The sequence below is a fragment of the Styela clava genome, chromosome 1 (genome assembly GCF_964204865.1).
Source record: "Styela clava chromosome 1, kaStyClav1.hap1.2, whole genome shotgun sequence".
Taxonomy (NCBI): domain Eukaryota; kingdom Metazoa; phylum Chordata; class Ascidiacea; order Stolidobranchia; family Styelidae; genus Styela; species Styela clava.
The window spans coordinates 22411008-22434716 of NC_135250.1; the positions used below are offsets into that span (position 1 = coordinate 22411008).

General features: G+C 34.6%; 3 protein-coding genes across 3 annotated transcripts; 2 read left to right on the top strand and 1 right to left on the bottom strand.

Moving 5' to 3' along the window:
- The first annotated feature begins 410 nt into the window (after nucleotides 1-410).
- On the top strand, nucleotides 411-6951 carry LOC120348392 (glucose dehydrogenase [FAD, quinone]-like). The gene is made up of 13 exons (XM_039418503.2): nucleotides 411-533; nucleotides 762-822; nucleotides 1271-1415; nucleotides 1726-1999; nucleotides 2139-2259; nucleotides 2657-2882; nucleotides 3367-3471; nucleotides 3585-3709; nucleotides 3993-4068; nucleotides 4473-4620; nucleotides 5520-5628; nucleotides 5982-6098; nucleotides 6294-6951. The coding sequence occupies exons 1-13, from the start codon at nucleotides 428-430 to the stop codon at nucleotides 6433-6435; spliced, it is 1755 nt and encodes a 584-aa protein (XP_039274437.2). The 5' UTR covers nucleotides 411-427; the 3' UTR covers nucleotides 6436-6951.
- A 770-nt stretch (nucleotides 6952-7721) lies between these two features.
- On the bottom strand, nucleotides 7722-15194 carry LOC120325524 (EGF-like repeat and discoidin I-like domain-containing protein 3). The gene is made up of 11 exons (XM_078112967.1): nucleotides 14856-15194; nucleotides 14524-14568; nucleotides 13930-14088; nucleotides 12925-13094; nucleotides 12705-12853; nucleotides 11020-11129; nucleotides 10301-10558; nucleotides 9908-9952; nucleotides 9381-9539; nucleotides 8303-8472; nucleotides 7722-8231 (listed from the first exon to the last, which is right to left on the bottom strand). Exons 1-11 carry the CDS (start codon nucleotides 15106-15108, stop codon nucleotides 8076-8078), a joined length of 1674 nt encoding a protein of 557 aa, XP_077969093.1. The 5' UTR covers nucleotides 15109-15194; the 3' UTR covers nucleotides 7722-8075.
- Nucleotides 15195-19067: 3873 nt separating this feature from the next.
- On the top strand, nucleotides 19068-22711 carry LOC120347387 (uncharacterized). The gene is made up of 4 exons (XM_039417317.2): nucleotides 19068-19323; nucleotides 20821-20875; nucleotides 21264-21386; nucleotides 22082-22711. Exons 1-4 carry the CDS (start codon nucleotides 19191-19193, stop codon nucleotides 22332-22334), a joined length of 564 nt encoding a protein of 187 aa, XP_039273251.2. The 5' UTR covers nucleotides 19068-19190; the 3' UTR covers nucleotides 22335-22711.
- Nucleotides 22712-23709: the final 998 nt, after the last annotated feature.

The following is a 23709-nucleotide window of genomic DNA, read 5'->3' on the forward strand; positions in this document are numbered from 1 at the left end:
ACAACCTGAACATAGTCAGGTTGTGCGACATCTTGGTGCGCATATTTTTGAAGCACCTTTGTGTCAGTGTTAAGCAATATTATACAGTACTTGTCTCCATTCTTTCTACATCATCTTCGCATTATACGTCTACGGATTCACCATCACAAAAGCATGAAAGCATAGATAAACCGCATTAACGGTAGAAAATTCAGAATCAGTTATAGACATCGTTATATGACATCGTTAAATATTAGATAGGTATTTCATACTTGAATTCATTATGATGAACAGATAGTAGAATGATTTGCAGAGTATAATCACCAAAATCCAATATTTCGTTTCTTTATTTATGATACTGAAAAGTATTTAAAAAACGTGAAAAATTGTTTTGTTTTAGTTGTCCCGCTTTAATTTAATATCTATTAAATTTGGCCTATACCAGAAAATGCTCAAGTCAACACTAGTCGCTCTGCTATTGACTCTACTAGCGCGGAAGTCGTACGACCCGATGATAACGAACGATGTATCGGAAGAATACGATTTTATTGTTGGTGAGTGATCATTGATTTTATCTGAAGCCCAATAAGCGTTTGTTCAGGTACGAAAGTAATATATATATATTAGGACTTGAGAATTAGTATTATTATCATTACACACTGAATCAGGTATTAGTATATACGATTTCTGTGATACTGCGTCGAACAATTCTGTTGAAAACCAGACGTGATGCTTTCTTCAAAACTCACTCCCAGCTAAATTTCCTTCTCTTTTTTTTGTAGTTGGGGCAGGTGCATCTGGAGCTGTGGTTGCGAGAGGACTCTCAGACAAAACTGGGATGACGTAAGAATTGTATTATGATTGAAAATTGGAAGAAACTTTAATTGGTTTTATTATTGCGGAGTAAATATTTCGAGAAACAAACATCACTTACCAATTTTTACCCAACTAATTACATATTTTCAATAGGCGTTTGCTTCCAGCATTTTTTTTTTGGATATTTTCTAACAATATATAAATATAGATGTAATATTAAACGAGTAAGAGGAAAACGGTATGTTCTGCATATTCGCAAAATTTTGACTCATTCATAAATTTCGCTACATTTGAAAATTTCTTCAAATATATGGGAGTTTAATTAACTATTATTCTTAACTATCCATGACATTTTATTTCATTTTATGTTTAACTTGCTCTACCGTAGAACCTAATATGAATACCAAGCAAAACGGAATCTATGAGCAATATTCTAGATTACTTTTCGTTTAACAACGGTCTTTATTGTGTTCAGGGTGTTGCTATTGGAAGCGGGTGAATCAGATTATAACAATCCTTTAGTTCCTAGTGCGATCAAATATGGCGAGTTGCAACAATCTCCTTATAATTGGAACTACGACGTAGCAAAACAAAAATATTCGTTGCTTGAAATAGGAAAGGTAATCAAGATAGATACATTTTGTTTTTAACCCTCCAATCATAAAAAGGTTCTGTGTAAGCTTCCATTGCTGGGTAATTCCGAAATATATGATGTGCGCAACACCTGCCGGCACACTGAAAGTTCGTATGCGACAAAATGACGCAAAAAAACAACTACCACATTTGAATGCTTCTTTCTATGTGGGGTTTTGAAAACTTCGCGCCAAAATGGGACTCTGTAGGTTTTTGAACGTACAGAAATATGTTTATTTCCAGTTTGTCATTAAAAGCGCTTATAACTAAAATTTTTAAATGTATGCCTTCTGTTAGAATGCAAAATATCCTGGAGGAAAAATTCTTGGTGGATCAACAGCAATAAACGGAATGAATTATGTGAGAGGAAGTCCACATGATTATGATTCTTGGGAAGATCATGGAGCAAAAGGATGGAATTGGAAAGATGTCGAACCATTTTTCAGAAAAAATGAAAACTCTGTCGATGATAAAATGTCAGAAAAAGCAGGAAGAGGAGGTTTACTAAATATCAGTATTTCATACGAAAATCCCTTTACTGCAAAATTGAAGACGGCGGCAAAAGAAATCGGTAAGGACGTATAAGAATGAAACAGACAGTTGAGCAGCTGTATCCAACTAAGATTTTACCTTTAAATCATATGTATATAATTAGTTAGTTTGTTGATGAAAATTTACGGGAGTGTATTTACCTTATTCTTTATATGAAGGTATAAGGGAAGTTGACTATTTTGATGAAATTGAAGGAATATCGCGATTTGTTTGTACCAGATACAAGGGATTAAGACAATCGTCTTCAGAGGCGTTCTTGCGATCGGGATATAAAGAACGGTAAAACGTGTTGATCTTTGATCTTATAAGAAATATACATCTGACCATAGAGTTTAAGTTGCGTTCAAAAACACTACGTATCCAACATTTAATTTCACTCGACCAGTTTATTTTATCCAATGCAATTCGAAATTCCGTTTGAATTTTTAGAAATCAACTTTATTGTAAGATCGTAGTAAGCTCTCACAATTTCCCTGATAACCCGGACGCATTTATGGTACAAACCTTCATTTTTTAGGTATCTAATCATTTTAGTTCTTAATTATTGAAAGAGAATACTGATTTTGCATTCAAAGTAAAAAAAATTAAATGCAAGTTGTTTTGGACTAAAAACTTCAATCTCATGTTTCTTTCGCAAATTAGTGGACACAGTATCATATCAGAATATATTTTATAGACAAAAAAGTTTGCACATCGTAACAAATGCACTTGTAAGCAAGATTCACTTTGTTACTGGAACAAGCGGTAAACAAAAAGCTACAGGCGTAAGTTTCATTGAAGATGGGAAAATAGGCAACGTTAAAGCCAGAAAGGAAATAATTTTATCAGCTGGTGCACTGAGAACTCCACAAATATTGATGTTGTCGGGGATCGGTCCGAAAAATCATCTTGAAGAGATGGAGGTAGACTCTTACTTTCATAACGTTTGCGAGAAAAGAATTAAAATGTAATATAGTTATTTAATATCTAATTTTCAATATCCATTAAAGATTGTTCAAAAAAGTAGGCGGAAAACTTTTATATATATATACACGGAACAAATGCTTAGTCTTGCAATATAAAGAAAGATAGAAGTGACTCATTGCTCAGATGGGAGATGGAAACAAAAAAATTGGTTCTTCCGAGACAGCTTGTGCCAATCACAAGCAAAAAATTGTCTTTATTGAATTATTCATTCCAAACTTTATGGCGTTGTTTTCAAGAATAGTGATAGGATGAAAGTTTTCAACTTTTGAAATATAGCTGATCATCTTTCATTATAGATATCTTCGTTATGGAAATGCATTTTTTTCGCAAATAACAGCTATTACTAGAGTTTGGTAAAAAAAATATCATAAACCACGGCACAACTTTTCAATGTCAAACTGCAGTGTTTTTGCCTTCCAGATAGAAGTTGTGAGCGATTTGCCAGGCGTGGGAGCTAATTTTCAGGATCATTTCGGGCACTTCGTCCATCACGCCATAGAAGACAGTCAGTTTGCATCACATACGGTAAGCTGAAGTAGTATTTCGCAGATATTGTGGATATGAATACGACAGTCTGAATATTTATGCGATAGTGGATGAATGCCGCATTCGCAAATTAAATTGAGACTACTGTTTAGACACCGGAATCTATCACGGAATACATCATGAACGGTACCGGACACAACTCAGCGGCCTTGGGTGGCAGTGTCGTTCTTCATCATAGGACTAAGTATTTTGGAACTAATGTTTCACTTAGCAACAAGTAAGTGAATATATATTTTACAAAGCAACTTGAACTATGTATGTATTAAAAAGTTGCTACCATTTCGATATATTTTGCGTAGCATTGGTGTTGTTGAAATTTTTCAAACTAGTTGGACCATAAATAATTTTCTAATAAAAGCAGTCAGAATCATTTCATCTGAGATACAAATTATTAAAACCATGCGATTTTTGTTAATTTTTTTTTGGACAAATTTGTCAAAATCAAACAAATAAATCCTTGTGATACGTAAAATAAATACAATTTCTCTTTTTCTTTTCAGAAAACGGCCATTCCCTAGTATTCAAGCACTTTTCACCTCAGCAAATATACCTGTCGTTTTCGAGCCGACGAAAAACGTAAGAAATTCATTAATAATATATGAGAGTTTTCTTGATTTCAAATTTTCACCTCTAATGACTCGAACTGATTTTTTTAGTCATATAAAATATCAACTTGCTTTTAATTTTATGATTCATGATTGGTCATCATGTAGGCCCTACTGTGTTTCATTCAAGAAAACGAGAGATATTGATAACATCTGAAAGAGCTAGACTACGACAATTTTATAAAGCAAATTATATAGAATTTTATCAGGATTGTGGTGCAAACATAAAGAAATTAAGGAATCTGGCATTTCAGGAAAATATAATATCCTCCAAAAACATATTTTAACGCCGGATGTGTGTGTGCTTCCACGGAGTATATAGTCTCACGGTTTAACTATATAATATGTTAATATTTCAACTGATTTTATATTTAGCATACGTTTCATACCTTATTACTACTAGCAGTTTTGCATCCCAAATCAAAAGGTGAAATTCGGTTAAAGTCGACGAATCCGACTGACCAACCTATCATTGATCCAAATTATCTGTCGGAAGAAGATGATATAAAGATGTACATTGAAGGTAAAATTGTTTTGTGAAAAATAAATGTTATTATTGATCTATCTTAAAACAGGAGAGCTACGCTCAAATATATGAATACGTAGCGACACCTAGTGGCGAATTCGGATGACGTCATAGCACTAAAAACGAATCTCATGTAGCACACAGATATATTTGAAATAAATAGAAGCAATAGCTTTTTAGGGAAAAATTCCATCCTCAACAACTGAAAATTTCAAAGCAAATGGTCCAGTAATCAATGAGAAAAGCGTTTTTTTCATAACGATACCAAGAGGAATTCAAATAAAAAGAAGAAGAATACCAGCATAAAATAACGATTGTTATGTCCACTTACGAGTCCAATAATGAGACTATTCTACAAATATGATATTTATACTGTTTGTATACTGTCCAGTAGATGGCAGTGGCGTGAAATACTGTTCCCCAACTTGCTGTGTCGGTCTAATTAAGTTTGATCACTCCAAATGTATTATTAAACGCTATTTTGACAAATGGCACAAATACCCGCGTAACTATATTTTATTTTCTTGATACAAAAAACATAATTCACATTTGGATTATTGGACAAGCTTGGTCCATCGTGATCAGATCTCACAAGGAGAAAAATACCGACAAAACAAAGAGAACGATTCTCAAATATAAGGGCACGAAAGCCAAAGAGAAGCAGCAGTCTACCTTACTCTATACAGTACTTTACCTATGTTCAGTATGGTACAGTTTTAATCTAAAATCAAATCAAAAGTCTGGCAACAACAATTTTGCAAAGAAATTTTTCCGGCAAGTCGAAATCGCGCCAAGCAAGAAAGAAATAATTGACATATCGTGCATACGCGCACATAAACGCATAAAATCTTGCCTTTCTGGTGTTTCAACGTAGTTTTTATAAACTCCTTTTTAAGGATTTAGAAAGCTTGAAGAATTTGAAATGACAAAAGCTATGAAAGAAATTGGATTTAGGCTGGTAACACCTCAAGTATGCAATGGATCGCTCTACACTAACCCTCCCAGGTAATATCTGCCTCCTTTTGTTGAAAAATTTTCAGGGTTTCGTGAAGTATTCATTCACTTACGTCTATCCACATGCAACAGCAGGTAAAGCATATCAAAGTTTATTGAAGGTGATTTATTAAAAAGCAAAAACCGTCTGAGTTTTGCAGTGGATGGATGATATAAACTTCAGCGTGATAGTAAACTGCAAGTCAATATTGAATCCAAGTTCATTATGCTTTCTTTATAAAAAAAAAAAACTGACTGAATATATAAACTGAATTTAACAATTAGATATTCATGTGCCAGATTTCAAGCAATTACTAAATCTACTGACACTAAACCACTACCCTAACAAAAATTTTATTTTCAAGGCCCGACGAATTTTATCGATGTTACGTTAAAAGTTTTGGGTATGCAGCACATGCATGTTGTACTGCTAAAATAGGACAAGAAGGTGATGAAATGGCAGTTGTTGACGAAAGACTTAGGTAGGTCAATCATTTCTTTTCGATATATATTGGTTATTTACAATCAAACTATGGCAAAGTTATCATAACTGAACTTGTATATGTTTCTATACAATTTTATGTCGATCCAATAAACACAGAGTCCTTATTTACTACAGGGGTTAGTATTTTTGTTGGAGCGGTCCGCATTATTTACCTCTTTTTTTTGTTGTGAAGGGTCCGGCATGTTGAGGGCCTAAGAGTCGCCGATGCATCAGTCATGCCCCATGTGACGTCATCTAATACACAAGCTCCTTGTTACATGATTGGACGGAAGGCGTCAAAAATGATGAAACAAGATTGGAACATGAATGAATGAAATGCATTTTTTCATGGATGAAAATGATAAATAAAGAATATGATATATAATGCAGTTGGTTCTGTTGTTACAAAACGCACGAAATTAGAATAGTTGTAAAAAGCGGTTTAAAAGGAGTGAAAGCAAAATAGATAGGTTGAATAATTTTTTTTAATTTCAATCAGATCGGCAGTATAATATATTATATCTTATTCTATGAACTTTGATGAAGCATAAATCAGCAAATTTTGTTGTATTCAGTAACCAACGGAAGGTTTGGGTTGCAAAATTTTAGGAATCCCTTACCGAGTCGCGACCAAAGAGTAATATTCGACCCTTTGTTTAAAACCTATTTCAGACGCCCAATCGAGCCTAATTTTGAATACCCATTTTTATTAATGTCATACGACCCCCAAAATTTACCCAATATACAATAATTATATACCATTGGAAAGGTATTTTAGAGTACTATACGCTAGATGTCACTGGAGGACCGTAAACTAAAACACCTCTTTCAAGAGGTCTCTCGTAACGTTAAAAAATAACAAAAATATTTACACTCTCTCATTCTATCAGCTGTTGGACATCTATAGCTATTGTAAAGCTGAAATGTGACTATACAGTTGACTGCACATTGAATTTCTCTTTCATATGATACTAAACGCTTTTCCATAGCGCGCGTTGTTCAAGCGTTTTGTAAATTTTCCGTTTGAGAAGTCACCACATCGAATCAGGCCAGGCTAAGCTTGATAGATCGATCGGTTGTTTGTTTGTGCTTTATCGCGTTGAAAGCTTTTGTGAGTCCTAATAAAACATTTATTATGAATCATAAAAGCTTATAATCGTCAGACAAGGAGAATTTGCGAGATAAAACGCCTAACTTTTTTTCGGTGAGGCAGCTGCGATCAAACGACTCGATATTTTTATAACTTCCTGGCGTTGTGAGATGTCCACTCTCCTATGTTATATAGCATATACAATGACCTTCAAAATAAGACCTTATCATACTAACTTTTGTTATTGGTTAGCGCGCAACGCCAAGGTTTATGGAATCATTTTCTTGTTGTGCGACGTTTTTATATCGCAGCGGGAAGTACACGCGTGATATGTAAGCGAAATTTTATCACTTCTAAATGTCATATAAGGTTCATTCTCATATCGTTGTGTGGGGAATAAGATTTCCTTTCAAGCAAGACCATAACAAACATTCCAGACCTCATGATATACACACAGCATTGCAAAACGTCTGAAACGTCGCGCATGCGTCAGACCGGGAGGATTAGGTTTGGTTAACAAAACGTATAGCCTATTATCAAAGTCTGTTTCATAAGACAATTTCATCGAATCATCGCTTTTTCACACTAACTAGGTTTGGAACCATGATGCCTTTTTTGGTTTCTCGTAATTCTTTCTCTCTTGAGTCCAATGCGATTGTCTTGTATTGAGCTGTGTTTCACTGTGGTTTTTCTTTTACGATATAAAAGTTTGTGACATTTCAGTCTAGTGGTTATCTAGAAGTACCCATGACATCACAACAAGTCAGAAAAAGATCAGAAGTTGGCCATAGAGTAATGAAACAACAAATTTCTAATAAGAGAAACTCACATTTTTGTTTCATTTCAATTCAATATCAAATTCAACTCAAAATTTTGATTGATTCCTCAGTAGAAATCATAGCATTCTCCACGAAGTATTTCCATTCTCATGCTCAAATGTCCGTACCAACGCTGTGGATAGAGTCGCACGTAGCGGCAAACCAGTGGATTGGGAAATATATTGGTGACTTTAGTATTTCGGTCATTATTTCCTTGAAATACCTGGTAAAGTACATTAAATACCACGTTAAATAAAGAATTGAATGTTCAAACCTACAACAAAGTGTGCCTACCTTCTCTTGATCATTTTCCATGATAGTTTGGAAACAGTTTGTAGAATTTCCGCACTTGATTTTATACGCAGTCACCCATTGATCATAACTTGCTGGTCTACCTTGTGTTACAACTCCGGAAACCGCATTAGGCATTCTTAAATCGATTTGAATCCAGTCTCCGATTTGAGCTAAAACAAAAAAGATCAATCAAAAAATAAAATTTTGGTACTCCCGTAGTATGTGTACCAGGTTAGGGTTAGGCCATAATTATATTTCGATTTACCGTATTTAAGTTCTATTACGAGTTCGGGGACCGTTTGTATCAGCCAAGTAAATACACCCCCTGCCCATAATAATCAGTCCCTTTACACAACTTGATGTAAAGTAGGCAAACAAAATTGGTTACCTCCATACTGGTACACACAGTTCTGGAGCGCCGAAATTTAAACCCAGCGTTTGAAAGAAAAAAACATGATTCAACAATTAGTATAAACTGGTGCGAGACTTTCTTCTACATCTCAAGTAATACTTTTATAAATGATCCGGAAAAAATATTGGTATATATTTTACCTAATATTTTTTATTATTTGACACGACGAGGACCTATATATCGTTTCGTTACTATGTTGTTGATGATTTTAGTATTCATTTTGTTGTTGTGAAAAAAATCACTTTCATCTTTAACTACTGGACCACTTGGTATGAAAGTTCAGTGGTTAGTGATTGTTGTTGTCGCACAAAAGCAGTTACTTTTATTTAGTTCCAAAATTCCTGTGGGCTCTATCGGATTCGAGTTCTAATTTGGATTTTTTGTATGATGACGCCATCAAAATTAAAAATTGCGTTTGTGGCGGTTCCGCGTTAGAAATCGTAGCAATCTGGTGGTCAGTCGGAGTCGCGAAACACGGTGCCGGTACTGTAAAAGATTCTATACTCGTACTAAGGGCTACTTCGTTTTGGCCTCCGTGTTCCCTATATTTGGAGATCACTCGCTTCTATTATTAAAATGCTGCATTGACACCCACGGAGTGCATAACCTGGCGATATCAAGACATGGTAATAGCATCATTTTACTCAATAGATTGAAAAAACTCACGTTTCCGAGAAATCCATGCTCCATATGATTTTGGGTTTGATGCAGGCTGTTCATCTAATCTTCCATATTGTCCATGATGAAAACTTTCCCAATCGGAAGAGGTTGAGATATCCGCATCCGCAATGTCTCTGGACTTCATGCCCATTGCGCAAAATTCGACTGTGGGAAACATTTGATGTATTACTCGATTATTAGACCATTTAGGAATTTGTGTGATTTGGCCAGTAATTTGACTTCAATTATTTTGACTTCAAATGCTTTGATGATTTTTTTTTTTCAATTTGTGAAAAAATGGATTATTTCATTAGTGTTGTTTTTGGAATTTGTAAGTGGTCATCTCAAAATCATATTTATAGAGGATAGTCTATTCAAAATATTGAACTCAATTTTTATGGCTATTGTTCAACTCAGTTTGCGAATTCCGGCAGCTATCTTCGTCTATAATGTTTTGCTCACGACTTGGCTTAGTCAATTTTATAAATATAATCCGCCGAAAATAGCCAGAATTTATATAATACAATTCTTACGTTTCTTATTCGGTGTGAAGACTTTCTTCATCATGATAATTGTATCTGTAAAACAGGTTACATAGTTGCAATAGAAAAGACTAATTCAAGTTTATCATTTTTAAAAACGTTTTTTTACAATAATCAGAAAAAATATGCGAAAATGGGTTTAATTATTTTTCGTTGCTCTGTTTTATTGTGCATATACTGTTCTATCTGTATCTCACTTCAACAAATGGCAATTCAGATAATGCAATTTTAGCAGATGTCTAATAAATACAGTTTATTATTATTTTAATACTTAGAAAAACTCATTCCTATTTGGCAAATGCTTTTACTAACGTCAGATACATAGAAACAAAGTTACCAATTTTTCTTAATTTAAAAGTACGCCGAGGTGAATTCAATTTTTACCTTCTAATTGTTTTACTCTTGCTTCAAGTGCTTCCGATGTCCCTGTTGCGCCAGTGTCACCTTTCGCACCTTTGTTTCCTTGAGAGCCAACTGGGCCTCTCTTGCCTGGCCTTCCTTGACATGTTGCCGTATTGCAAGAGTTTTGTTTGTCAGACATGAGAGCAGTGCAAAACTCAAAAACATTGGGTATGTCACAGGAGGCGAGCATACCCACTGAAGTGAGGGATAGTAACACAACCACGAACTTACCCATATTGGATTAATGAAGCGAATTAAACTATTACTATCGAAATCGATATCAACTAAACCCCCTAATATAGCATTGGAACAATAAATATATTTTGAAATTTCAATATCAGAAAAATTTCATGGTAAACACGGTACACGATAAATTCTTATAATGCATCGCTGCCTTAACACAGTGTTTCCCAAACTTTTTCGTTACATACCTCCATATACATATTTGGGATTACACTATTCATCCCTCACTACGCATAAAAACATTGTTTTCGTTTGTCTAAATTTTCCTTTGCACTTCGACTCGCCCACACACAATAGCTTATTATATATCGATAATTACGTATTGAATATAATAATACTAAGTAACTGAACAATATTTGTAAAATACACCAGATACAAAGAAACTCCTCCACGGCTGGGAAACGTTGCCTCAACAGCTTTAGGAGCGACTCTCATTTACATTCGTCTTTCGAATTTACATTCACATGTCTTGCAGCCATCAACAGTATGACCAGGCGTAGATTGTCCGCATTCCTCACCTCTCTGCTTTAGTATTGCATGACCATTTTTGGTATTGAGCTCATTTAACCTGACAATGTGATTTTGAATTCCATTACACTTGGGAATTATTCGTCATGTCTCGAAATACTCTCGACATGCGCGTGTACGGTGATAGCATCACTGTGGCAATTTGTGGTTAAATTACTAAGGGCACAAAGGTCTCGTTTATTCAGATAATCTAATCCTAGGCCTCGGATCCAACACTTGACCTACCAATTAATCACGCAATCATTTTCTTTGAAAAAAGTCTAACAATATATTTTCTGATCATTTTCTTCACATTTATTTTGTTGTTTTTTTTACAAATATTTTTCAGCTGTTTCTCACTGGCGAAACCAAATTATAAACCTCTTATGCCTGAACTTTCGTTCATCTCGCCTAACAACAATTTTTCTTTAGCCTTCAAAAGAGTTCGTGATGTTGAGTGTTCAAATATTATCGATAAATCTGCTATTTCCAATAAGACGCATTCTAATGTTCAATCATTTTACTTGGATAAAAAAAAATATGTTTCGGACCAATCTGTCAAAATCCAACAAATAAAAAGATTTGTGATTTGTAAAAAAAAAAAATTTTTTTTTTTCTCGAAAACGGCCATTCCCTAGTATTCAAGCACTTTTCACCTCAGCAAATTTACCTTTTGTTATCAAGCCAATGAAAAACATAAGAATTTCATTCTTAATATATGAAAGCTTCACCGGTTTCAAATCCCACTTCCGAACTTTGAACTTCTTTTTTATCCATATAAAATATTTTATACAGTCCAATAACAAGTTTATAAATTGATAATGTTGGCATTATTAGATGCAAATGTTGAAAACTTGCTTTCTATTTTATGATTCATGATCAATCATCATATACTGTACTTGATTCGAGAAACATCGAGAAAGCTCGATGAGAGACACAATCTGAAAGAGCTCCCAAAGAGTAATTTTCGACCCTTGGTTTAAATGGTTAACATAGCTGGGGTTACCATATTTTTGTGACTTCAAAGCGGGACGCCTCCAAAGACAACGTCCCCTTAGCTGTGATTTTGTAACTTTACATTTTCCGATTTTACTACATAGTCCTACATTTAAAGCTATCCCGGCTGTCTTTATTGACCATATTGTCATCGAGAGTTCATGCGCATATTCTCTGTCCAAATATCGGACGTATGGTAAGCCTAAACATAGCGTATAGCCTATAATCAAGCGTCTTTGTGTCTAACCTTGTTTCTAATAAGTATTATTAGGGGAATTAGTGTTTCATAAGACAATTTCGTCGATTCGTCGCTTTTCCACACTAACAAGATTTGGAATTATGGTGTCATAATTGTTTTCTCGTAATTACTCCTCGCTTCTACAAATCCGCATGGTTGTCCTTCTCTCTTGAGTCCGCTGCGATTATCTCGTATTAAGCTGTGTTTCGCTGACGTCATCCACTTACGCTATAAAAGTGTGTGACTTTTCAGTGTAGTGTTCATCTAGCAGTGCCCATGACATCACAACAAGTCAAGATAAAAAAAGTTGTCCATAGAGTATTGGAATAACAAAATTCACACTTTGGTTTTGTTTCTCTTTAATTCAAATTCAAATCAAAATCTTGACTGATTTCTCAATAGAAATCGTAGCATTCTCCACGAAGTATTTCCATTCTCATGCTTAAATGTACATGCCAACGCTGTGGATAGAGTCGCACGTAGCGGCAAACCACTGGATTGGGAAATATATTTGTGACTTTAGTATTTCGGTCATTATTTCCTTGAAATACCTGGTAAAGTATATTAAATACAACGTTAAATACAAAATTAAATATTTAAACTTACAACAAAGTGTGCCTACCTTCTCTTGATTATTTTCCATGATGGTTTGGAAACTATTTGTAAAATTTCCGCACTTGATTTTATACGAAGTCACCCATTGATCATAACTTGTTGGTCTACCTTGTGTTACAACTCCAGACACCGCTTTAGGCATTCCTAAATCGATTTGAATCCAATCTCCGATTCGGGCTGGAACAAAAGAGTTCAATCAAAAACTAATATTTTAGTACTCCCGTAGTATGTCTAACAGGTTAGGGTTGGGCCATAGTTTTATTCCTATTTTCCATATTTTAGTTCTATTACGAGTTCGGGGACTGTTTGTGTTAGCCGAGTGAATATACCCCCTGTCCATAGATTTCAGTCCCTGTACACAACTTGATGTAAAGTAGGCAAACAAAATTAGTTACCTCCATACTGGTACACACACGCCTGGTGCGCCAAAATTTTAACCCAGCGTTTAAAAAACAAAAACATGATTTAACAATTAGTATAAATTGGTGTGAGATTTTTTATTTTTTATTTTCGAATATAAGGACTGCTTCGCTTTGGTCCACGTGTCCATATATTTGAGCGTTGCTCTCTTGTGTTATTGTTTTTAGTAATCGTTTTCTTGTTGTAAAAATCGCTTTTTTCTTCAACTACTGAACCATTTGCTCTGAAATATCAGTGGTCAGTGAATGTTGTTGTTACTTTTATTCATTACCAAAATTCCTGTGGGCTCTATCGCTTTTCAATATGAATTTTTGTGTGATGACGCCATCGAAAAAAAACATTGCGTGTGTGTGCGGTTCCGCGTTCGCTATCGTGGCGATCTCGTGGTCAGTCGAAGTTGCGAAATTCAGTGCCGGTAGTGTAAAAAATTTGATACCCGTACTAGGCTACTTCATTTTGGTTTTCGTGTCCCATATATTTGAGCATTGATCTCTTCTATTAAAAAAAACACTGCATCGATACCCATTTTGACGATATTAAGACAGGATAATAACAGCATTTCACTCAGAAGATTGGAAACTTTAAAACTCACGTTTTCGAGAAATCCATGATCCATATGAAGTTGGGTTTGATGCAGGCTGTTCATCTAATCTTCCATATTGTCCATGATGAAAACTTTCCCAATCGGAAGAGGTTGAAATATCTGCATCCGCAATGTCTCTGGACTTCATGCCCATTGCGCAAAATTCAACTGTGGGGAACATTTGATGTATTACTCGATTATCAGATCATTTAGGAATTTGTATTAATACTCCGATTGTCAGTAATTTGATGTAATGAATTTTAGTTTTTAATTTCAAACATTTTTGCATCTCAACAAATTTTGCATCTCGAAAAAAAAATAAATGCTTTGATGAACTTGAGCTTTAAAAAAATCCGGAACATTTTATTATAGGGTTGTTTACGGAACTTGTAAGTGGTTATCTCGAAAACATATTTATAGATGAAAATTTTTTCAAAATATTGACCTCGATTTTTATGGTTATCTTAAACCTATTTTCTAAATTCCGGCAGATATATTTGTCTATCACGTTTTGCTCACGATTTAGTATAGTCGTTTTTATAACATAGTTCACTGAAAATAGCTAGAATTTATATATATATATATATATATATGAATTGTTACGTTTCTGATTCGGTGTGAAGACTTTCTTCATCATGGCAATTGTATCTGTAAAACAGATTACATAGTTGCAATAGAAAAGACTAATTCAAAAAATATGCAATAATGTGTTTAACTGTTTTTCGTTTTTTTTCATAAACCGGTTCAATTTGTGTTTTGTATCTCACTTCTACAAATGGCAGTTCCGATAATGCAATTTTAACATGTGTCTAATAAATACAGTTTCTTATTATTTCAATAAATATTAAAAATTAGGTAAATTCTTTTACTAAACACAGATTTATAGAAACGAAATTTATTTTCCTAATTCAAAAGTACACCAAGATAAATGCGACCTTCTAGTTGTTTTACTCTTGCTTCAAGTGCTACCGATGTCCCTGTTGCGCCTGTGTCACCCTTCACACCTTTGTTTCCTTTGGGGCCAACTGGTCCTCTCTTGCCTGGCCTTCCTTGACATGTTGCCTTACTGCAAGAGTTTTGTTTGTCGGACATGAGAGCAGTACAAAACTCGAAAACATTGGGTATGTCACAAGAAGCGAGCATACCCAATGAAGTGAGGGAAAGTAATACAACCATGAACTTCGCCATATTGGACTACTTAATGACTCAGATTAAACTAATACTACTGAAATTGATTTAATTCAATCAAATCGCTTAATCTAGCATTGGAACAATAAATATATTTTGAAATTTCAATATCAGAAAAATGTCATGAGTAGACAGTAAATCCTTATATTGCACAGATGCCTTAACACAGTGTTTTCCAATTTTTTTCGTTTCACACCTCCATATGCTTATGTAGGATTACTTTATTCCTCCCTCGCTACGCATAAAAACATTGTTTCCGTTTGTCTAGATTTTTGAGGATCTTTCGCACTTTGACTCGCACACACACAGTTATAATATATATAGTTTATAATACATCGATAATTACGTATTAAAATAACACTAAATAACTGAACAATATTTGGGAAAATACATCAGATACAAAGGAACTCCTACTACACGGTCCTTAACAGTTTTAGAAGCGACTCTCATTTACATTCTTTTTTTTCTAATTTAAATTCACATGACCTGCAGCCATCAACAGTATGACCAAGCGTAGATTGTCTACAATCCTAACCTTTTTTGAAGCTTAGCTGCTGCTTCCGTATCGCATGAACATTTTTGGTATTCAGCTCACTCAACCTGACAATGTCATTTTGAATTTCATTAAACGCGGGAATTATTCGGCATGTCTCGAAAGACCCTTAAGGTCATCTGCGACATGCGCGTGTACGGTGATAGCATTACTTTGACAATTTGTGGTTAAATTACTCAGGGCACGAAAGTCACGTTTATTCATGTAATCTAATCCAATGCCTCGGGGTTGGGAAACACTGTTTTAGTCTAAATCAAGATAAACAAGAGTAAAGATTACGGCTGCGAAGAGTGATGGTGGACAATAACAATGTAATACCAACACGAATATTTTTCATTTGTTTCTCGCTGGCGAAACCAAATTAAAAACCTCATATATATGCCTGAACTTTCGTTCATTTCACATAACGACGATTTTTCTTTAGCCTCCAAAAGAGTTCGTAATGTTGAGTGTTTAAATATTATCGTTAAATCTGCTATTCCCACTGAGACGCTTTCTAATGCTCAATCATTTTACTTGGATAATGAAATATGTGAAACGATATATATATCTTGTTTATATTTATTGCGATTGTTTCCATTGTTAAAATCTATGACAATAAACTTACATAATCAGACTCGTTAGACCAGGACTGTTTTGGCTTGAATGACTGACTACCTCAGCAGGCTCGACGTATCGCGCTCAGCGTTATACGCTCGATGCCGCATGTGTGATTACCCTGCGTGGGTTCGAATCCAATGCGAGTTAAGTTATGTTCCAGAGGATTGCTGGACTCCTGGTCTGTTACGGCTTCCTCCACTATCTTGATCGGCGGCCATTTACTGCCAATTCCATGCATCTAAATACAACTAACAGCCTAACTGTTCCCACACCCGACGAGAGGATGTGGTTATCCATATGATTAGGCCGTATTATATAGGCTTTCCTCTACCCCGATATAAATATGTAAATCTTATTCTAACTGTTTGATGACACCTTTTCTTCAATCAGTTTTTTGTACGGCAGTCACATTTATTCACATTCTTTATATAATTTCCTAAACAAGTGATCATCATTTCATTTCTAATCCAATTTTATCACCCGAATTCAATAGAACACAATTGTACGCTATTGCTCGTGTTGTAACAGTTGAGGAATTCCTTGAAATTCGCGGGTATTCGACGCTGGCATTTGTTTTGGTGTTTGTGACTTCTGTCATTATGGTATGACACAAATGGTATGAGAAATAAGGTAACCAATGTAACTTGGATGACAACAGCGCAAATCACGGCAACAAGTGCAATGATTGTTGTATCGGCAGTCGTTTCGACGATGAGGCATCCTGTATTGGGAACATCAAATTTTCTCGTATAAATTTGAAACGAAGTAAATGGTACAGCAAAGTTAATCTCAAGTAATACAGCGGATGTTGAACTTAAGAACTGTGAGGCTCGTTACGTCATTTTTTCCATATGTTTATCGCAGTATAGAAGTCGATGTCTTAACCAGATAGGAGAAAAGATAAACAAGATCATGAAACTGTAAATATGAAGATTGAACTTCACAAAAAATTGGAAAAGTTTATCGTTGGAAGTGATGTACTAATGTAGCACAAATTCCATCTACAAAAAACGAAAATTCTTTTACAGGTTAATCGGATCAAATATGTGTGCGCATTCGTTACATCTTTGCGGCTTGACTATTTTAGATGGGCCCATGGCTACGTGTACCTGTGTATGGTCTGAAGTAGTTCCACAATTTTGTTGGAGAAAGCAATCAAGCTCTCAGACTCAGTCTATTGAAACTCAATGTTTGTATGTTAGTTTCAAAGTACAACAAGGATTCGAATTAGGAAATGAGGATGTCAAGTTATGAACCATCACGGTAATAGGAATAAGTGTTTCAAATGTAGTTTTATTCGATCGGGATATCTAAGTATTTCTGAGTTACAATATTTTGGATTTTGTAATCAGTAAAAAATGCTTTTCTTCCTTCATGACCGATGATTCAATTAAGTTGAAACTTTTCAGTATCTGAATATGGAAATAGTTCTAGAATGCAATTACTCATTATCAAATTACCTCTGTGTCATATGATATCCAGAATTTCGCTGCCTTATTTTAATTTATTTGGAAAAACCAGTTCACGGTGGCTCTCCTATGAAATCCGATATCCAGAATTTCGCCGTTTTATTTCAATTTTTAGTCCACAAAGCTTGACTTGCTGTTTCACTGTCATCATTCTCGCTGGTTTTGCAATATCAGTGACAGTACTGTGGTTAGGTATTTGACCTTCGAGACAAATATGTTTCAGCGTTGATTTATTGTTTAAGCGTGCATCGTGAGAGTGACGTCACGGCTGTCTTTGGCCTTGATTTTCGCATGTTCATGGTATGTTTAAAATTCTTGTCATTGATTACATTTGCCATTTGTATTCTGACGCCCTATCGCCTATAGTCGTAAAACCACAAAATTTGGACAATGATCGCGTTTCTAATGCAAAGCGTTATAAAAGAATTTTTGGACATCGGAACGTAACATGGGTAACAGGTTGTTAGGGTTAGGCGATAATTTTTTTCCAATTTTCCTTATTTTAGTCCTATTATCAGTTCGACGACTAGCCAAGAGCCTCTCGTAGTATTTATACCTAAAATTATGGCCTAACCCTAACCTAGTACACATATTACATTCCGATGTCCGCCATCTTGGTTCGCATACTTCGGGAGCCCCGAATATGTTAGTCAGCAGATTTCCAAATTTTTTGTTAGCAGGCTTAAAATCTTACTTGGCGAATATATATCAGTTTAACAAGTACAATTTTAGTTTTAAAATGTTCATATTTATTGTCTTTGGGCAGTTGTCGTATGAGTAATTCGAATAGAGATTTTTTCATGCCATGGTTGCCACAAACATTGCAACACCAAAAATATTCATCTCAACTTTTACCTACGAAGGCAAGTTTACAACCTTCTCAGTGAGTGGGTAACAGCTACAGCAACATTAAAATTCTATATAGTATTTAATATTTGCACAATAGCATTTCGTCTTTATAGGTAAAGGATCATCTGGCATGGCGAAATTTAATAGCGATCTTGTTTCGAAAGACTCTATGATAAATTACTTTCTTCTCGTTCTATTGACGGATGTTGAAACTCCCTCATATATATTATAAAAAGTTTTTTATCCTTCTTTCAAAGAAGATATACGATCTATTCAAATACACCGAGTTAAGGACTCAGAGTAAAAATAGAATAGCAATATTATAGCATGTAGCAATGTTAAAACGATTTAAAATTTTTAGCGTAATAGGCTACTTGCTTTTTTGCGTTGAAACTGATGCACACCTATAGGCTATACTTTATGCTAAACTAGCTTGGTAATGTACATTTCAGGCTAAAATTAATTTCCCGACATTTATTTAACAAGAAGAAGTGATAATACAACCAATTCTCTAATGGTATAATACTCTGTTTTAGTCTCTAGAATAACGATTATTTGCTATTCGCAGATTACAATTAGAAGGTCCGGAAATATTCTTAGACATTTTGGCAATGAGAAGTGTGCGCAGTCTGCTTGATTCATTCCCGTTACGAGTTTTCAAAAATGTCGCCGAGTATTGTCTTGTAGTTGTTATATTGGTAGCAATTGGAGATATTCTTCGTTTATTCGGCATAAGTATCTTAAGTAGGTATGAATTATGTTGTTCTGTAAATCATCTAGCATTTGGCTAACTATATGATGACATTACATGAGAAAGGCCTTTCAACCCCAACTCATTGCCTATTAGCACTACTTCTTACAGAGTGTACACGAGTTAGTTCAACAAACAATTCAAGTACCTAAAGAGAATTATGCCGTATCCAACTACTCGCCTGCAGCTAAACAAATTGTATTCAGAAATCAATCGTATCAAATATACCAAATACGATGTAAACTTGGTCAATAGTTTTGATTTTAAACATGGTTTGGCACAGATACAATTCATTAATCATTAAAAATTGACTTACATCGAAATAATGGTGGTAGCGCAAATCTCTCATAATAACCTATGTCAGGGTGGTCCGAGGTTGTCTTTTATTGTCCAAACCAGTGGTTCCCAAACTTGGGTCCGCGAAAAAATCTGTAATATGGCTAAGAGCTTGATAATACAAAAATCAAGTGCCTGAATTTGCAAAGACACATTTGTAGTCCTTTGCTGCTTTGCAATCACCGCTGGAGACACTGATTCTTAACTTTCTGTTTCGATCACGCTGACCCATTGTGATGTCACAGAGCTATGAGCATGTGTTATCACAGAGAGAGTTCAATTCATGCCACCACAAGTGTACTAACTAAAGAGCTATATAGGTGACGCTGCCCTTCTGCACGTTTTCCAAATATCGAAACAGACTAGATGTCACACCTGTCATTGGAGTTGCGCTTCATATTCTTTTGATAGTTTCACTATACAACGCATTGTTTTTTTGCTGTGATATTTTAATGTTCTGTTTTAGTGCACAAGGCCAGGAATCATTAAATACATTGCAAAGGTTGCGTCATGGATTTTTTTCGAAAAGTTTGGGAACAACTGGTTCGAACACATTAATAATTATTTGTCATTTATCAAGATAAAACATGCAAAAACTCAAACTCACGAAAACGTGCAAAAATTGTACTATATCTACATTTAGTGTAAGATTTCAAACTCATTACGGAGAAAGTGCCATCAGGAAAATTAGACGTTTTAGAATTTAGATTGTCACCGACACAACTTGCAGACATATTAAGCGAGCATTGTGATATTTTCCCTCCCACATCCAGTCAAAAATCTGTTTGAATTGGTCAGCTTTCCTTTCAAACTTATGTTTACAAAATAACTTACAAATAACTGCAGATTGGACACCCGGCAGGAATAATATCGTTCGGCCATTGCATTATTATTTAGTTATCTAGCAAAGCCAACTTAGGCTGATAGATTCGATTTTTAGTTGTCTATGAAACCTATTTCGTTAGCATATATTCCCGACCAAAATAATAGAAAGCCAGTTAACAATTTAGACTAGTCAATCACATTATTCAAATTATTTTTACTTCCTTCAATCCACATGTAGGGAAAACAGTCTATGAATGGTATCGATAAATTCCCTTTGTAATTTTAAACTTTTAAAATTTCATGAACACCCTGTACTTCATATTCTACAGAGTTAATGTCTAGCAAGCATGGAATGGAACCAACGCTTGAAAATGTTCCTAAATTGTGAGTTATTGTTACGATAAGGGCTACCGGCATTTTTGACTTGTGCTCAGAAATTACTTCAACTAACATCATTGTCAATACGCAAGCTTTCTAATGTTGTAATTAATCTACTTCGATTTTAAATAGTTGCAACTAATTAATTATACAGCATTACATAAAACAAAAATTTGACAGTTTCTAATTAGAAGTCTTACGTCCCTACTCGCGTTGTTGGAATCATTGGCTCCTATTTATTCTAGACATATGCATTACTCTTGTCTCATACTTTGCCAAATATGAGTGAAATTGTTGATTTCTAATTTTAACTCATTTTCATGATTGAGAAAAGTAATAAATCCATGCAACGCGTTGTGTGACCAACTTTGTTTTATGTTGTTCTATATTTCAGTACATTGGGATCACTTCGACATATCGGAAAAAAATATTATCAAGATATTTTCAGAAGTGCGGTAATCGGACTTAAGGCACCAAATTCCACAGTTTATTATCAAAAAACCTTGAAAAAACGCAGGTCAGATATATTTAAGAATTTTTTTTAAAAATTAATTGCATATTCGGTATGGCTGCTATTTATACATAAATGAACGACTGTAAAACTAATAGACATCTCATGTTAAAATCGTATGGCCATCACATCACCCAATTGGGAGAATTCCGTACCGGAAAGATTTCGTTTCTTCAAAAAAAGTTTTTTTTTATATATATTTGGTTATATATCAACGGTTGGATTTAAACACTCATTTTGTTTAGTAGCGTAATTTCGTTTTTTTTTTATAGTTTCGAAGGTTTATCTCGTTGATGTAAGCTTATTCTGTAAAAACAAATTTTCTTTGATGTAGCCTATATTTGTTTTAGAATTCTAGATTTCAGTAACCCAGGACGCCCTCTTGTTCTCGTATTTGGATCATGTACCTGACCCCCATTTCTGAAAGGGGTTGAGCGTCTCCCTACTCTTATGGAGGAATATTGTTCAAAAGTTGATTTTGTTGTGATATACACTCAAGAAGCACATGCGACGGACAGTCATTGGCATTTAAAAGACATGAAGTAAGGGAAGTAAGAAACAGCGTTAGGTCCAAGTCATTAAACTCCAAGTGGAGCCACATACCATATAGGTCTTCAAAAAATTCCGATATCCATGAATTGATAATTTCGACTCCGAATCCGATGGTTCCAAAAAGCATTACGTTTTGTAATTTTTCTCAGGCACCACATTTTCCTTCATAAAAGTCTTCATGATCGTCAGTCTGCCGCAGAAATTCTTAAAGACTACTTTTCGTGCCCTTTGGTGTTGGATGGAATAGAAAATGAAGCAACGAAGCATTATGGTACGGATCCGGATCGAATGGCAATCATCTACAACGGTTGCTTAGAATATATCAGTGCAAAAGGACCTTTTGGGTTTAAAGTAGAAGAAATGCTAATTGCTTTAAATCACATATTACAACGAAGTGAATAAGAATTTTTATACCACTCAAGTTATCAGTATGGCCTTCAATGTTGCAGTACCAATGGGGCATTCGCTATTATAATGCTCAATACCATGTTTGTATATATAGCAAGTAAGCTACCCCCTTATTTTCGAACTGCCAGTAAAAGATATTTCAATAGGTATATCATCTAGAAATCTTTGAAAGCCAGCAACGTTAAACAAGGCTGTCCTATTGTCAAAATCATCATTTTTTTTGTTTTGTTCCAAAGTTATTTGTATTTTTGATTTTTTTGCTATATTATAAAAAATGTTATTTAAAATATCAAACATGTAAAGAATTCATGAAGGTACATAAGAAACATGCGGAAAGCAACCTTTGGTACCAGATGGTTCATTTCTATGCATGCTAACTGTTTTTATAACATTTCCAAGTACATATACACAACTCTCCTAATGTGCATATTAATAAAACCATGTTTTTTTTCGTTCCAAAGTTATTTGTATTTTTGATTTCTTTGCTACATTATGAAAAATGTTATTTAAAATATCAAACATGTAAAGAATTTATGAAGGTACATAAGAAAATTGCGGTAAGCAACCTTTAGTACCAGATGGTTTATTTCTATGCATGCTAACTGTTTTTATAACATTTTCAAGTACAAATATATACGCAATTCTCCTAATGTGCATATTAATAAAATTACCAAACAAGAGAGCAATACTCAACTATATGCTGCCGGTGCTTATGATATTTGTTCACATTTCTTGAAGAAAATTGCTGACATAATCTCGCCAGTTATTGCGCATTTTTTTAATACGTCTATAAGGATAGGTATATTTCCATCTGCACTGAAACTTGCCAGAGTTATTCCATTGTACAAATCCGGCGATAAAACTAACCCATCTAATTACCGACCTATATCTGTCTTATCATGTTTGGCAATTGTCTTCGAAAAACTTTTGTACTGTAGATTAACTGAATTTTTCGAAAAAAAACAAACTAATTAATAAATTCCAATTCGGATTTCAGACAAATCATTCGACAAGTCATGCAATTATTGATCTAATTAAATATATTTATGACAAATATGAAAAGGGAGATCATGTTTGCTGTGCTTTCTTAGATTTGAAAAAAGCTTTCGATACCGTAAGTCATAACATACTCTTACACAAACTTCATCATTACGGTGTGCGAGGTTGTGCTAATTCTCTTTTAAAAGATTACCTACATGGCCGATTCCAATATGTGGAAGTCGAAAATAATCGTTCGGAGGTTCTTCCTATTGACTCCGGTGTGATCCAAGGCTCTTCACTTGGCCCTTTATTATTCCTCGTATTTATAAACGACATCTCACGATGTTCGAATTTGTTGACAAAATTGTTGGCGGATGATACTGGTCTC

What these genes read in the sequence shown, in the direction of transcription:
- LOC120325524 (XM_078112967.1), bottom strand. Translation starts at nt 15,108, where the DNA reads ATGGCGAAGTTCATGGTTGTATTACTTTCCCTCACTTCATTGGGTATG. An exon ending in CTTCACACCGAATAAGAAAC is followed by an intron (nt 9,540 to 9,907) that starts GTAAGAATTGTA and finishes TGTTTCCCACAG; the next exon opens with TCGAATTTTGCGCAATGGGC. An exon ending in TGGAAAATGATCAAGAGAAG is followed by an intron (nt 8,232 to 8,302) that starts GTAGGCACACTT and finishes GTACTTTACCAG; the next exon opens with GTATTTCAAGGAAATAATGA.
- LOC120347387 (XM_039417317.2), top strand. Translation starts at nt 19,191, where the DNA reads ATGAGAAGTGTGCGCAGTCTGCTTGATTCATTCCCGTTACGAGTTTTC. An exon ending in CTTGAAAATGTTCCTAAATT is followed by an intron (nt 20,876 to 21,263) that starts GTGAGTTATTGT and finishes TCTATATTTCAG; the next exon opens with TACATTGGGATCACTTCGAC. An exon ending in AAAACCTTGAAAAAACGCAG is followed by an intron (nt 21,387 to 22,081) that starts GTCAGATATATT and finishes AATTTTTCTCAG; the next exon opens with GCACCACATTTTCCTTCATA.
- LOC120348392 (XM_039418503.2), top strand. Translation starts at nt 428, where the DNA reads ATGCTCAAGTCAACACTAGTCGCTCTGCTATTGACTCTACTAGCGCGG. An exon ending in CTCTACACTAACCCTCCCAG is followed by an intron (nt 5,629 to 5,981) that starts GTAATATCTGCC and finishes TTTATTTTCAAG; the next exon opens with GCCCGACGAATTTTATCGAT. An exon ending in GTTGTTGACGAAAGACTTAG is followed by an intron (nt 6,099 to 6,293) that starts GTAGGTCAATCA and finishes TTTGTTGTGAAG; the next exon opens with GGTCCGGCATGTTGAGGGCC.